This window comes from Cricetulus griseus (assembly GCF_003668045.3).
Source record: "Cricetulus griseus strain 17A/GY chromosome 1 unlocalized genomic scaffold, alternate assembly CriGri-PICRH-1.0 chr1_0, whole genome shotgun sequence".
Lineage (NCBI taxonomy): Eukaryota > Metazoa > Chordata > Mammalia > Rodentia > Cricetidae > Cricetulus > Cricetulus griseus.
In genome coordinates, this window is record NW_023276806.1 from 69,460,445 (window position 1) to 69,477,090 (window position 16,646).

Consider the following 16,646-nt stretch of genomic DNA (forward strand, 5'->3'; position numbering starts at 1 on the left):
ACTAATCTTCATTTTTCTTTAAAAATATTTTTAGACAAAAATTAAATTAAAAAATTCACAACCAAAAATATGGATAACTGAATTTTAAACATTCGTATCATTATAAAAAGGTAGAGAACAATGTAAATAAGCCAATCTTGAATAGTGATTATAATAAAGAAGAAGGTAATTATCGTGGACAACAGAGGCAGTTAAAAAGAGTAAATTCCTAACAGCAGAGACCCTGCATCTGCTACAATACAGCTGGAAGAAAAGTCATCAACTGGTACATGAAGATTATGCAGCCCGTACTCAGGGCAAAATACACCTGAAACAACAGAAGATTTTAAGAGAGTGAACTAGACTGCAATATATGATATATAAGACATGTCCAACATGTGCATCCTAAAGGTTTCTCACTATGCCATATTATGCTATCAATACATTCAAAACTGCATTCTGTCAACGTTAATATTGAAATAGTTATTTTGGTATTTCACTATCAATTAATGTAGGTCACCTGAGTATATGTTTATTTCCAAACTAGAAAATGAGATCTGTTAAGGTTCAACTTTGTCTGTTTCAACAGCTTCTCTTGGGTTTGCACATACTCACTAGCTACTGTATTACTGCATCTTATAGGGAGATAGCCATCTTCATTTTTATAGTAAAGTGGAACCCCAATTTTGCAGCAGCCTCGTTTTCCTACCTACTGCTTCACATAGGAACACAAAGAACATAGAATATACACTGTAAATACAAAAAAAACTTAAAAAAAAAAAAAAAAAAAAAAAAAACTAAAAAAACTCAGACTCTGAGATGGGACAGCAAGGACTCTTATCATCATGCAGAAAGTCTTCCAGTCAACACTGGATGGTTTTAAGCTTCGAGGGTTCAAGAAGCTTATGCACAATTTATACCTTAGTTCATGAAATACCTACTGGGGGAAAATGGAACTGGTCTGCTTTCTCCCCTCTGAAGTTTCTATACTCATATAATTTTAAAGACAATCCTCTCCAAAATATATTATTTATCTTTGTAAATACTTTTATTGAAAAACAGACATAAATAATATAACAGCTGTAATACGTAGGCAGCCATGTGCTTCCACGTGTGTAATTCACAGATACACACATATGCACATGTACACGGATGAATCCATCAGCAAGGTGAGTCGCACAGAACTTGATAACTTTCACAGATGTCTTTCATGATCATTATGAGAATCTCTGATACTCATTTGAATTAAGTCAGTAATGCTGGCTTTCAGAACTTCCCAGAATGTCTCGTAAATACACTGGTACAAATGCCATCTGCCACTAAAAGCAAACTTTATTTCCATCTTAGAATCTTTCAATGAATAAAAATACTTAAAACATATATCAAGGAAATCACCCAAGAAGGGGGTTTTATATTTAAATTATTTTATTAAAAAAAGCACCTTCTGAATACCTATGTAAGTCTTTAAAATATTGTACTGTTAACTGAAAATACTGACTTTACAACCAAAAATTAATTTGATTTTTTAAAGGCACCACAAGTAGTATAATCTCTTTAAATATAAACCCTACACATTCCAGTGACTACACTTTAAGAGTTAACTAATGAACACATATGTATATCTATGGTACAGGAAAACTGAACGGAAAGGTTCACGAAAAGCCAAGTGAGGCTGAGTATTTCCAGGTCAGCATTTAACAGAGCCACATTTCTGAAGTCTGGATGCATTTTCGGTGAAAAATTCTCAGATGGAAATATACATTTTATTTTAAGGCTTCTCCCAGCTCACATTGTCATTCCATAGTTGCTTACAACATTCATGAAATAAAACAGAAAACCAGACATCCAGCCACCCACCAAAATTAGAGGATACTGCAGCCATCTCTGATGATACAGATTTTCCTTCTCAGGCAGGCACACACACAACCACACAGCACAGGAAGAAAACAGTACTTACTTTGTAAAAAATCATTTTTAATGTGCCGTAGAAACCCATATTTTCTGTATTTTTCCCCTTCAGGGATTCTGTGCCCCCGTGTGTCCGGCTGCTTAGCAGTCTCTGACAATATAACCCCTTTTCAGGTAGGTATGTCACAGATTCTAACGTGGACATGCTCAGGCACGCCAGAAGAGGAAGATTAGGCAGCGGAACCGGCAGCAAAACTCCCCAGCACCAGCAGACGCAGCTCAGAACCAGAAGGCTGCTCGGGACGCACACACGCATGCAGCTCCACTGAGGAGAACTCGGGAATAATGAGCGAGAACCCACAAGATTATTGGAGGAGACTATGCCCTGTCAAAGCCTTGACTGAACAGATTCCTCCCTCAGCAGCAGAGGGATCAGATTACATCTTCCCTTGAACACAGAATGGTGCAGTCCAGGGTTCAGCAATGCAGACTGCACATCAATTATATGGTGATCTGCTCCAGGGAGCCCGTAAGCACACAACGCACTGAACAGAGGGCGGACGTGGGCAGCAGAGACCGCCCCCACACCACAGCCCCTCTCCCCTTCCAAACTTTCAGGAGATTATTTTTGTGTTTTGTAAAACCCACATTTTTGACGAGTTTTAAATAGCACTCAGCATTACCACAAATAAGTCCTTCCAGAAACATTTTGAAAATGAAATGTATTTGGGCACCCCCCCCCACCCCGCAGCAAAGCAGGCTGTTTCATTAACTGTCATCCCACAGTCCACTCTTGGCACAGGGTGATCAGACTCTTCACATAGCTCGGACAGTATGAAATGGGAAATTCTAAGGGAAGAAATTAAATATTCTTGGGTGAACTGTCAATAAAATAAACCAGTTTGGAGAATGTAGTTGTTTGTTTGTTAACAGAAATTATGTAATCTAAGATATATTTCAGCTGGTATGCCTCTTATATTAAGATATAAGGAAAATATTTCTTATGCTTTACCATTACATTTTTAAAATATAGTTTTCAAGATAACTACCGGTGATTCTGAGGAACCTGGAGGATTATCATTAAAGATAAGCCAGTTCTACCTAATGTAGAGGCTTTCTCCAGCATGAGCAAAAACTACACTCCTTGCTCATTGGGAACCTCCTGACACTCCTCCAACCTGGGTCAACAGGGGGTAGTGGACTTTATCTCAAGGAAGAGTCTGGCAATGCACATCGCTTAGCATTAGAAGGGAATTTTATGTAATAATAAAGAAACTAACTTTGCCTAAAGGCACCATTTTTCTAAGAATGATTATTGTACAAATTTAGGTATTCATCTTGCAACCTACTACACAACTGCCCTTGGAGACTGCAATAGGCTCCTTGGATAAGAAGAGCCTATTATCAAGGGCCCGGCAAATTAACTCCTACCTTCCCCACTTAAGTTCTTTATTACAACTAAGCTATGTGCCTATAGTTATTTAAAGTACTTAGACAGTTTTTTTCTTTTTTCAGAAAAACAAACCCACAATTTGAACACTGTCTAATAGTTCTGCATGGTGATAGACTACTGCATGAAATAACAACTTTAAAAACGTTTACCATTGTAACTAAGACATTCAATGTAATGCCATTTACTTTCAAATGAAAATAAAATAGTGTAAATTTTATGAAGATGTACATCTTGGATTCTCTTCTAGAATCTATGTTCTACTGTCTTCTCAAACATTTACCTAGTTCTTACATCATTCTCCTGCCAGACACAATATGTACACAAATACTCAACAAAAGTTAGTTTTCCTAGCATCAATTCATTCTCTTCAAAGGGATATTGTTTTAAAATTGAAACCTCTTACTTTGGGGTGGGGGTCCAATAATTAGGAAGATACACAGACCCTTATTAACTAGTCGTCTCCTGGTTTAGGAAAAAACAGTAAATATGACTTTCTTGCTTGTTCCAGGCTACTGAAGAAAATTAATGACAAGCTGGAATCTCTTGTAGAACATCAGGGTTAACCAGCTTATCTCAGGTAAACTTAGTGGAACCAAGGGTAGGATAGGCTGGTGTCTCCTTCAGGGTCAGTTGAAACTGTGGCCTACTGCCAACTTTATTAACCTTTTCCAAGTACTGAGTTAAGGACAGAGATGAACTTTCACTAGTAAAACTAGTGAATACCGTCTTAAAATGTTTGCTGCTGAGTCTTCTATATATTCAAAGGAATGCCCTCATGGGTTACACAGCTGCTACTTATAGCCAGAAAGTTATAAGAAAAGTTGCTCACAACAAAATGATACATTGGGAAGTCTCCATTTCCCCATTTCCTTCATCAAGGTTCTCATTTGGGAATGACTTCCATTAACTTATTCCTTTGTGAAAAATATGTATGGTTTATAGTTGCTAATGATGACTTCAATTTACCAAGTATTTAACCAATTCTCCCAATACTTAATCTACAATGCTAACTTAATTGGCCAAGCAGAGCTTGTTAACCAATTTTCTAATCAGATTTTAAAGTAACAAAGCAAAAATTTTCAACATCCTTTTAAGTCCTATTAGTGAGTGAAAACCATACCGTGTCTTATACCAGTATCTACTCATGAACAATGTAAAGGAAAACAACCACTTAGTCTGATTTCTGGCTGTCTCAAGCATTAATCATATTTAAATGCTTTAGTAATGTAAAGCATCATCCACAGAAGAATGTTTTTTTAGTAATTTTTAGTAAAATTTAGTAATTTTTAGAAGGCCTTAGTTTCTATCAAAATTACACTTGGGTAGACAGAAACATTAGAACTTTAGTCTATGAGCTATGTAACTCTAAGCATATTTTGTATTTTATGCCTTATGCTTTAACAAGTAGTAAGTTCATCAAAAAGACTAGCTACTGAGTTACTACTACAGCTAAGTAAATACTGATAGAAATTTTAGAATATCAACACAGTAAATATGTTTTCATCACAATAAAATTTCATGTAATTTACACCCGTCAATAATCTGTCCATTCTTTAGAAACATGACTTGTGTTAACTAACCTATAAGCATTACTTACAATCTATTAGCAGGGTAAACAACGTTTGAGCTGGATATTTACAAATGGATGCCAGCAGGAAGTCCAGAAATAAACCACACAAAGATACATGTTCAGCCCCAGAGCCTAACCCTATGGGAGATAACGTTTGTAGAATGGTTAACCCACACAACCAGTCCAAGGGGCTCTTTTGGAGCAAATGGTTGGAATCACTGAGTTTGTTAAAATAAGTTACAAACAAGCAAACAAACAAACAAACAAATCTATGTATAGTGGGGGAAAAAAACATTCTTCTGTGGATGATGCAAGTGAAGATGCACACACAGTGTCAACAAAAGAAAGAATTAGCGCATATCCTCCTTGCCTTCATCTTCAGGCTCATGACTTCCCTCACAATACACAGTTCTGACACTCTTCCACAACATTACTAACCAGCATTGCTTCTGTCACGGCACTCTGCACTATTTTTGTACACCCTCCTCTCTACTAATTACTCCTTGATACTTCCTATCTCACTCAAGTTTATTTGTAGGACATCCAGAAAAATTTTATGTATAAAATAACAGTTTTAAACAATTGGCCATACTAGCAAACAGTAGCAACCATAGCATAATTTAGTAAAGATACAGAGACATGTATGTATACGTAAAGTATGTTTCTTAATACCTATTATACTTAGTATTTACAAGCTTGTTGTGAAATAATTAGTTGGTTGAACCATAAGCACTATTTTCTTCGTTACCTTGCCAACATTTAAAAATATATTTGTACCTTATACTAGTAAGAGGAGAGGATGTGTTTGTATTTTGATTGCAGTGATTCTGTTATCATGACAATACTTTACTCTGGGAAGGAACAGGAAACTACCTACCACAGTTAGCTGTCTTGCTCTGAGCACAGAATTTAGATTAGAGACAAATCAAATTTTCTACATCAAAGAAAGGAATGTCAAGCATGTTGAGGCAGTAGCAAATGTTTTGAAACTTTACTAACTCATTGCCAATAACTTTCTGGGATAGTAAGTTCCTATTGAAAGGCTCCCAGCATCTGCATATGTACTGCAGTGGGTGAGGGCACTGACTAATAAGGTATTTCTTACATTCATTAAGAAACTGGCTAGCTTACAATGTATATAACTGAAGATTTTTTCTTCTAATATATAGTAAATTAAGGAAGGACAAGGTAACACACGGAGCTCGTAGGGCCCACAATAAAAAAAAGATCTAAAAAATACTAAAATCTAGTTTTTGAAACTACTTTCCAACTAAACCAACACTATATTATTACTGTATAATTAAAAATCCAATATTAAACAGCATAATATGTAATTTAAAATAAAACTGTAAAACTTACACAATGAGTAATTTATAACAACATGAATGTTTTAACCGTAGTAAATCAAGCTGCAAATGAACATAAAGTTCACACTTTAAAAGTTTTATTTAACTAAGTATAACTGTAAAAGTAGTATTTTCTTTGTCCCCCCCCTTTTAAGTTCAAGCTATTTAAAATCCCAATCAATTACAATGTTAATGCAGAGGTTACAACATGCACATGTGTATAAAAGCCTAAATGCATATATGTTCACACATCCAGAACTTACATGGAGATAAAAGTTAAGAGTTTCATTTAGCACAGTCACAGAAGAAAATAATAAAGTATAAGTTTTATTGACTTTCCTAGAATTTACATTTCTGAAGAACTGTCAGGGACTTAGTATGAGGGCTACATCCTCCACATTATAGTCAACACCTGTGCATTCACTAACCTGGTACCAGTGCATGCAAATCATCCCTGAGTTAGTTCTGAATTACCTAAGAAGCACCAAGTTTCTCCATCTCATCCATACTTCAGATCTAAAACATAACAACAGTACCTTACATCTGCACATTAGGTATTTCCTCTTAAAATTTTATTGTAAACCTATTCTTATAGTAATATTTTTAGTAAAGTAAGGAAAATACAAAAAAAATGACTGAGACAAACAAATTAGTAAATTAACACATAGGAAAGAATGAAATGATAAAATTAATTTTCCTTTAATGTATAACCCAATTTACTGTCCTATTTTCTCTATCCAGAGTTACTGGAGCTGTCTATGATGTCCAAATATATTTGCGAAAAGTTTTCATATATGTGATATCCTGTGTAAGAATATCAATCTTATATTCATTTCAAGGTGTTTAAAACTCTGGAGTTAATTTCTTAAATTAGCTACTAGTCATGACAAAGTTTGGGGCATTAAAGAAAGCTAAAAGTAAAAGTAATGTTATCTATTGAACTGACAAAGCAGTCTAGTAGAAGTAGGCATCCATATGCTGTGGAATGGACCTGGAAGCCATCTAATCTTGCCTTCCTTTTCGTGGAATAAATGTGGGACGCAGAATCAGAAGAACCTGGTCTTAAATACCAGTGTGCCCTCAGTCACTTGGCCTTCATATGCTGTGGGATATTTTTTTGACACTGTGTGAATATATGTCATTGTGATTGGTTTAATAAAGAAGCTGACTGGCCCACAGCTGAACAGAGTAAGATTAGGCAGGAGAGCTAGTCTAGGGGAATGCTGGGAGGAAGAAGAGTGCTGTCTAGAGTTGCCAGCTAGATGCAGAGGGATTAGGAAATGAACATGCCATGCTTATAAAGCTTCTACTACATTGACAAGCGTAAATAAGGAATATGGGTTAACCTAAAATGTAAGAGCTAGTTAGTAGCAAGCCTGAACTACTGGCCAAGTATTTATAATTAATAGAAGCCTTGGTGTGTTTGAGAGGGGCTGCAGGACAGGAAAACTCTACCTACACTCATGAGCTCAGTTGGTAATGGTATTTGCTCATACCCTACAGTCACTGTGAGGACTCTGTGAATGTCCAACATATAACAAATATCCTACAAGTGATAATCACCATTAGCAGGTGAAAGGTAAGAACTGAGTGTCTTACTCAGGTTAAACAGGACTTGGCTCTGGATCCAGAGCTCAACATTTCTACTTCCCATTACACCAGAAGTGGATCAAGCTGAGTGAAAAATCAGACACTGCTGTGTTATGTAGATAATAATTATAAATGCAAACTACAAGCTAATTATACTCAGCTCAACAGAATGATCACTCTGATCCTTACAACCATGCTATATTGCAAATAATAAATCTGGGGGGCTGGAGAGATGCCTCAGAGGTTAAAAGCACCAGCTGCTCTTCCAGAGGTCCTGAGTTCAATTCCCAGCAACCACATGGTGGCTCACAACCATCCGTAATGAGATCTGGTGCCCTCTACTGGTGTGCATATATACATGGAAGCAGACTGTTGTTGCTTCCATAATTATTTATTATGTATGTTGTATACATAATAAATAAATAAAAGAAAAGAAATTTAAACAAAGTGTCAATGAGGAAAGATGACAGAAATCGAGAAGAAAAGTTAGGTTTAAAAACCTATTAACTAAGAAATAATAATTGAGTAAAACACCCTGTCTCAAAAAATAAATGTCTGTTTTTTGATTAAATAATCAATTAAGAAATGATCACACACATATCCCAACCTCTACAAAATGCTACTAAAGACAAAAATACTGCATTAACTTCTTCTCCAAGGACTCTTAAAAGTAGCTGAGAAGATAAAGGTTTGGTAGATGCTGTGGAGGAAAAATATCCCCTCTGTGGACTGAAATGTGGAAATACAGCCATTACTAACTTTCAGAGCTAATAAGGAGCAAGACTCCTCATCATTGCTCTTAAAGGGTTCATTACAGGGTAACCCATGCACCGCCCCATCTCCTGACTCAATTACCTAACGTTGAAGTTACAACATTATTTAGCTTATTAGCCATCTACCTTAATTATTTAAGAGTCCTGAATGCCTTTCTGCACAATAGGTATGAAGACTGCATTTTTCATTTTACTTAGAAACACTGACTAATAAGAGGTCTTTCTGTTTCAACAGACACGCATATCTGAAATGATATATGCAAACAAGTTGTGTTCCTGAAGAGAGAGAATAAAGTAGAGAGATTTCTTAACCATTATGAAAATGCTATACTTGTCAATGCAACTCAGGGAGGCAGAGAGAGGTATGACCCATTGATTCCCACTAACAGGAACCTTACTAATCAAAAATGGATAGGGTTTGGAATATTTTCCATCCTATTCTACCATCAGCCCTTTCTCCTACACTTCTCCCTTCTATGCCTCTAAAGTTTCTTTCTAAGATACATTTCGCTACTATTTATCAAATACCAAATGGGGGAAGGGCTACTCTGAAGTTCAATAATAGCCCCTTGAGGAACAGTGGGCATCTAAGTGGCCACTCTCTTCTTTCCTTACCTGTCAACAAATAAACAAGCTTGACCTCTGAACACCTTCTATGTGTGTGTTGAGCAAGCACACACTTGGACCTAGTGTACATATTCTGTGGGAAGAGGGAAACAAACATACTAGGAAATGAACACATGTGAACACAAATGAACAAGAAGTTCATAACCACTCTAAGATACAGAGCACAGTGCTATGAAACAAGTGAGCAGTTATAAGGATAGAGTAATCTGGAATGGTAGCACCTAGGAGTCAACTTTTCAACCAAAATGACAGGGTTGAGCCCAGGTTCAGGTTGTTCAGCAAGGATATGTCCAGTCTGTCTAGGCTGAATCAATGGTGAAAGATAAAGTCAGAGAGGTAAACACAGGTCAGAAGAAGAAGGATTTTGCAGACCACCATCAGAAAGAGTTTGAAAGTGCAATGCAAAGTCACTAAAAGACTTCTAAGTGGGAATGATTTAACACAACATTCCTGTATAATGCCTGCCCCCTCATATTTTTGTGTAGTCTTAGCAATGTAAAGTTGAAGGTCCCTCAAAAGGTGATCATTATCTCTTGAATTAAGGGATACAATAAGGTCTCTGCCATGCAAGCACAGGAACTGAATTTGGATCATCAACATCTACATAAAAGCCAGACAAGGTGAGACTGAGCCTATCTATAAATTCTAGCATTGGGGGAGGAGGATGAAGACAGGAAGATCACTGGAGCTTACTGCCCAGAGCACCTAAGCAAATATCCGCATCAGACTCAGTGAGTGACTGCCTCAACAAATTAAGGTAAAAAGCTGTAAGGAACTACACCCACTGTTGACTTCTGGCCTCCACATTCACCTGCAGGCACATGTGCACACACCCACTTGAACGTGAACACACACCCACACAAAGAGACATGGTGAAAAGTATAATAGTATCTGACTTCTTTTCAACTGTTCCACATTATAATTAGCCCTTCATTTTCTCGATTTACCTCCTCAAAAAAAGAGCTCTCAAATCTAGCACCTATTTCAAAGTCCACTAAACATGGACCAAGAAGAGAACTGAAGAGCAGATGACCACCATTCTAACCCCCAGCTACTGTGTACCACTTGTAAAGCACCACTAGAGATTCTTTACACCTACTAATGCAATTCTGTGAGAACCAAGGATCTACCACACTACAACCTACTGCACTGCTTTTCTGCTTTTTATGCCCTCATTTGACTTCTACATTTGATTACTATTTTAGAGAGCGAGCAACTGGATTCAGATAACCAATGTCTATTATTGCATTTGCCAGCATTTGTTTCTAGCAACTGTCTACTACAATAAAAGATGTACTTACTTTCAGTTATTGGAGCTGAAAGGACATTTCATCATAAACTATTCTCTGTGACCATAAAGGAAAACAGAGCATAATCACAGAACCTCCAAGTTAAAGAAGACCTTCAACCAAAGTTGCTCTTACTCACAGATACAGCCTGGCCAACTGGTAGTCATCAGATCTGCTTAGCCTGCTTTTAGCCTTCCCAACTCTATGACTTGCTATGGTTGACTCCCTGACTTGAACAATTGTGCTCAGTTGCCAACATTTGGTGGGTAGACACATAAAGTCAGATTCAAACACTGAACTTTTAGACACAGACATTTCTCATCAACTTAGTAATTTTCTAGGATTCAAAAATAACAACACAGTTTTAATCAATTTCTTTTTTGAGATGGAGTCTCACTCTGTAGCCTTAGCTGGCATGTTAAGCAAATTTCTGAAACTCTAATAATAAGTCAATGCCTGTCAACACAAGCTCACTTCACTTACTTGGAAACATTGAATACCTATTCTGCATTGGTTGTAGGCTAATAAAACACCAACAGCTTCTTGCTTTATGAAATGTACATCAACATGATCTTTTTAATGTAGCTTACTTGCTCTTCCAAGTATTCAAGTGTTTGATGTACTGTCAAGTGAGCAGGAAAGAAACCAGTGATCACCCCACTACATTTAGAAAGAAAGGAAGGTGCTAAATATTCATATCAAAAACATCAATTTACATTTGAAGCAGTTACTGTGTGCATAATTTAACAAATTGCAAGGATTATGAGTAGCATAATGCTTACATGATCCCTACCTGTGCAGGAGATTCCAAAGACAATTTGAATACAAAAGCATATTGCTGAAAGCAGACAGGCCATTCATAGAGTTTGATATAATCTTTTATTTATAAATTCATTTTGTTTATTCACTTAAAAATTAGCACACCATCTACAGACGTATATATCATAAGTATTTGAGGATCCTGGATGTCTAAAAATGAACTTTAAATAATTGTCATATGTAACATCTAACTTCAAAAGATTCTTTTTTTGTGGAATGGTATCTTGAGCTTTCCACTAGTCAAATGAAGGTATGGAATGAAGGATGGATGGATGAGCAGATGCTGTGGATGAGCTGAGACCCACTCTGGCTCTGGACAAGGTGAACAGCTAGAACCTCTACACTTAGGTTAGAGAGTACTTTTGAAAAGTTAATCTTAATTTTTTAAAAGTGTAAGTTTTCAAGTCAATGTACATAGACATTTTGTAAGAAAAACAACCATATCAGCTAAATACAAATTTAAAATTTGCAAAAAGATGTCAAACTTGAGCAAAATCTTAAAATCATGGTATTAGTTCTTGAGATGAAGATATACACTCACAAATAAATAATTTCTTTTTCTCCCAACTTTTTTTATTTGAATTAGAAACAGGATTGTTTTACAGGACAATCCCAGTTCCCTTCACCCACCTGTCCTCCCCTATCGTGCGCCCCCCCCCCAACTAAAACCCTATCTATCACATATCCTTTCTGCTCCCCCTGGATGGTGAGGCCTTCCATAGGGTGTCATCAGTGTCTATTGTATCCTTTGGGATAGTGCCTAGGCCCACCCCGTGTGTCTTGGCTCAGGGAGTATTATGTTAAGTTTCTCCTTTAAGAATTACCCTAGAGAAACAAAGCAGCATTTTAAAACATCTTAAAGCTATTTCAAGAGAAGATTAATGAAGACTTGACCAGCAACACAGTCACGCCAACAGCAAAGATTAAAATTAAATGCTACTCTCTAAACATTTTTACTCATCTGGCTTCTATTTTAACAATTACAATGAACAGGATTTTACTTCTCCCAAACTTTCATTTTGTGAAATCACTACACTTGTTCATATATAGGTACCACAGAAAAAGGTGGTAACTGGAATAATTTACATAATTCACATAGTGATCCTCTAACACAAACCGCAAAATGGCCTATTTCAGCCAAATACATTGAGAGACATACAATGGTTTCCTATTTTCTAAACAATGAAGGAGAAGGTGAAAAATGAATTAAGGGTTAAGCTTTTACTTAAAAGAAGAAAGGAAGGAAGGAAGGAAGGAAGGAAGGAAGGAAGGAAGGAAGGAAGGAAGGAAGGAAGAAAATCTAGATCTCCCACATTTGAGAAGTATTGGGCCAAGGCTAGCAAAATCTAGACATTAAGCAAATAAAAGAAAAAGCTGGGCAAGATGTGGTAGTCTATCCTAGAAGACTTCCTAATTCACAAGGAAGGATAGATAGGTCAAAACAAACAACAACAACAACAACAACAACAACAAAAAGACAGATGAGTATAATTAATAAAAGATATTCCTCAATTCATATAACAACACATATAGCCAGAAAGACAAAGAGATAAGTATTTCTAGGAAATACATATTATTTGACACTGAAATAATACAGGGAAAATAGTCACTAGATTTTAAAATGATTGAGTGTTCCTTTGGTGGCTGCAGTCAAAGAGGCTATATAGTTTGAATTAGCAACTACATTAACTGAAGATGTCCTTTTAGGAGAATGACGTACACTGGGAAAAGAACTCACTATGCCAGGCCTCTTCCAGGTGGTTTTGTTCATCGGCTCATGAAAACTGTGCAATAGCCTTAAGACAAAGGTGCTGTGATGACGATCCCTATTTTATATAAAGAAAGAGGCTGGGAGTTTAACTAACTTCCCTAAGGCCAGAAAAATATGGTAATAGAACACAGGCAGATCTTGGCCTCTAATTACAGAATGAAATAGAATTCTCTAAATTAAGGCAAGAAACACTTCTGAGTAGCACATACAGATTCAGAGGTTTTCTATATGGACTCACAGAGGACATTCAAGTACAATCACAATATATAATGCAGCTATCTCTTTGTGTTCCCTTCCCTCCTCCCCTGCACATAGCTACCCCCAAGGTGTCACTATGCAACCCAAGTTGACTTGCAGCATGCTATGTAGCCCAAGGTAGCATGGAACTCATTATCCTACTTTTGTCCCCCCACTCCAGTACTGGGAATCATCACACCTGGCTCTGGCTGTGGCCCTGCTTCCTGATTTTATCACAAACATCCTTTTTCTAAGAGCTACTCCCTATTTAATAGATGTCAATTTGACCCAGGCATAGTTGTCCCTTCCTCTTTGCAAACATCATTGTTAGTAAATGTATGTCTCTGTAAATTTATCCAATTCTTTATTATCCCGTCTCTACCTTCATCATGCTAGGCTGAATGATTTTGACAAATAGATTCATATGGCTATTTTAATTTCCAACGGACACTCATTCATCCAATATAGTATTCATTTGTTGTCTACTCTGTATTAGCTAAGCTAAGTAAGGGTTCAACTTCAAGACTTCTGATTATACTGCAGGAGGATAAGAAAGACAATAAAGCAAATAGAGATTCTAAAACTGTGCTGTGTCCTTCAGAATGTTACAACAGTGCATAATGTTAAGGTTTGTTCTATCTAGTCTAGGTGTTCAGAGTCTCTGAACTCAGCTGAATCACAGTGGGTGCAGGATGAGACAACGTGACCGTGTATGGCTAGGGACATAGACTAAGGGTAGAAAATAAGAAAAGAATGGATTATACAAACTTTCCAAAGAATTTTTTCTTTACATAAAAGCAATGAGAACTTAATACTGGTGTCACTGGAGGAAGACGTGATCAGATAACCTTTCCTGAAAAATCATTCCAAATGCAGTGTTGAAGGCAGGTGAGTGACTCAAAGAGGATATGGGCACACCCCATGAAGGATGTTACTGGACAGGCAAGAGGCAATGGTGTCTTGGTCTAGCTGGATAGTAACAGATACACAAGGATGAACAAGTGAGGTGTTTGGACACAAAACTGACAGTACATATTGGAGACAGATGATAGAAACAAAGGAAAAGGATATATCAAAGCTTGCATCAAAATTTTTTTTTTTGCTTGACCGGATAGAAGACAACAAATAACATAACAGGGATTGTTTTTGTTGTTGCTATTTGTCTGTTTTCTGGAGGAAAGGAGAGAAGGAACATGAGACATCTCTGAGACTAGGATGTATCACATACCAACTGGCTCTGAAGCTCAGAAGGTCTGGTAAGGGAGTGCTAAGGTAGGTTAAGTCGTCTGCACAGATGTTACCTCTAAATTCTTCCTACCATCTTTCCATTCTAAAGCTGTCAAGCAGAGTGAAGCCAGAACCTTGTCACAGTGTGAATACATTTGTTTGTCTTCCCATGAGACTACAGACTTCATGACAGCAGTAACCATTTCCATTCTGATGGTTCTGTACTGTATCAATAAATAATATTTATAAGAGATTATTGGCAATGTAAGATATACTCTCCCAGATAAACACAGACCTTAAGAAATAATCTTAAAATGTTAGCTATTTCATTTATTCTATTATATATTATTTATAATTTTATATAGTTATGTATTTTCTCCCTAGGGAAATGTCGTGTGTCTCAGAAATTTGATATATAATGAAAATGTAGTGAAATGATCTAGGACTTCCTGAACCTTTAAAAATGCTCCACTGAACATAAACTTTTACTATAAAAGGAACATACTTTAACAATGTTTATTAATGTATAACATTTCCTGCAAATCTCAGATAGTTTTATTTATTTACAGGTATTAACAGAATTTTGTGCCTCTAACAATCGAAAGAAAGAAAGAAAGAAAGAAAGAAAGAAAGAAAGAAAGAAAGGAAATATAAGCATGAGAGTTTATAAGCAAGCATGTTATAACCTCAAACCCCAAACTAGCTATCTATATTTTATATGTAATATGCATTTATATATTTTGAACAAAATAGGAGTTCTGTTTACATTAAAATTAAAGTGGATACTGTACATTTTACATATACTTTCCTAGCTGTATTTTCCTTTAGCTGTTCTTTAGAGTTGGTAAAAAGAGGCCAAAAAGAGTAAGAAGCTGCTGAAATATTTTGCTGCTTGTGTTTTTCTTTATAGAGTACGCAGCCCTGGCTAGTCTGGTACTCACTGTGCAACACAGAGTAGCATCAAACTCCTTCAACTTCCCAAGTCCTGATATTACAGATGTGTGCTACCTCATCTGGCTAAAACTTTTAAAAGAAAGTATTGACATTTATTTCAATTCGATCTAATGTGATTTTATGGGTATGAAAAATAAGCACAGGATAATTTAATAAAAGACACACATCTCTTCACACCACTTCTGTCTAACTTTACAAGTATGTATCACATGCTTCATCTTTATCTTCAGTATACTCAACACCACACACTCAAGATTTCCAATTCTTATGCCATTTTCATCTTCTAATATTTTAGCATTATACAGCAAAACCGAATGCTATTGTATTTTTCAAAGCATATATTTGGTATGTAGCTTGAAATTTAATATATTTAAAATTATAACAGAGCAAACTAGTAAGAGATAGGATCAATGCTTCTTGAGAAAGATAAAAACATACTAAAATAAAGAAAAGGCTTAATAGATGCTTTTGGAGTTGGCTTGCCACTTACTACCTTTTGTATTAAGACTCTAAAAAAGGTCTGTGCTACACAAAGCTGAACAACCTCGAAAGCTCTAAATTCATGACAATGACCTTGGACTTTCTCAGAAGGATTTTTAACGCACTCTGTCATTAGTAAAACCTGCTCAAACACATGCCCCATCTGCCAGCACCCCATCTGCAGAAGAGCTTCTTATTCTTGTAGCCAGTACAACTCCTGCCTGCTTCCTCCTCGTCTCTACACACCAGCTGTATGGTAATGAGTGTGAGCAGCTGAGAAATACTGCATGATAACAAAGCTAATATGAAAACAGCAGAGCAACACTTCCCCTCTGGGAAGCAGTTGCAGCAGGAACATAGCAGATAAGCTATTAAATAGGGATGCAGACCAGAATTGTGTGTGTGTGGTTTCATACATGTAAGAATGTTAAAGCATGATTCCTATAGGAACTAAACTACAAAACAATGAAGAAAGCACAGTGCACCAAAGAAAAGTCCATTTGCTAATATCTGAAGCTCGGTTCTTCATGTGTTTAGAGTTTCTTCCTGCACAGTAATGAGCACCACTCTGATCAGATCATTTTCAAACAAGTGTGTTCCATTTCTTAATTGCTGAATTTGAG

The 16,646-nt window shown here is 36.5% G+C and overlaps 1 protein-coding gene across 6 annotated transcripts in view; it reads right to left on the reverse strand.

Annotated features, from left to right (window-relative positions):
- Window positions 1–16,646, reverse strand: part of Fbxw7 (F-box and WD repeat domain containing 7) — a 168,489-nt gene that overhangs the window by 25,245 nt on the left and 126,598 nt on the right. The window contains exon 1 of one of the 6 annotated variants that reach the window (XM_027392981.2): window positions 1,937–2,218. The exons of the other annotated variants lie outside the window; for them this stretch is intronic. Coding sequence (XP_027248782.1) covers window positions 1,937–2,203 — 267 coding nt within the window. The 5' untranslated portion in view covers window positions 2,204–2,218. Of the gene's footprint in view, window positions 1–1,936; window positions 2,219–16,646 lie in introns of those variants that run through there. 6 annotated transcript variants of the gene reach the window in all.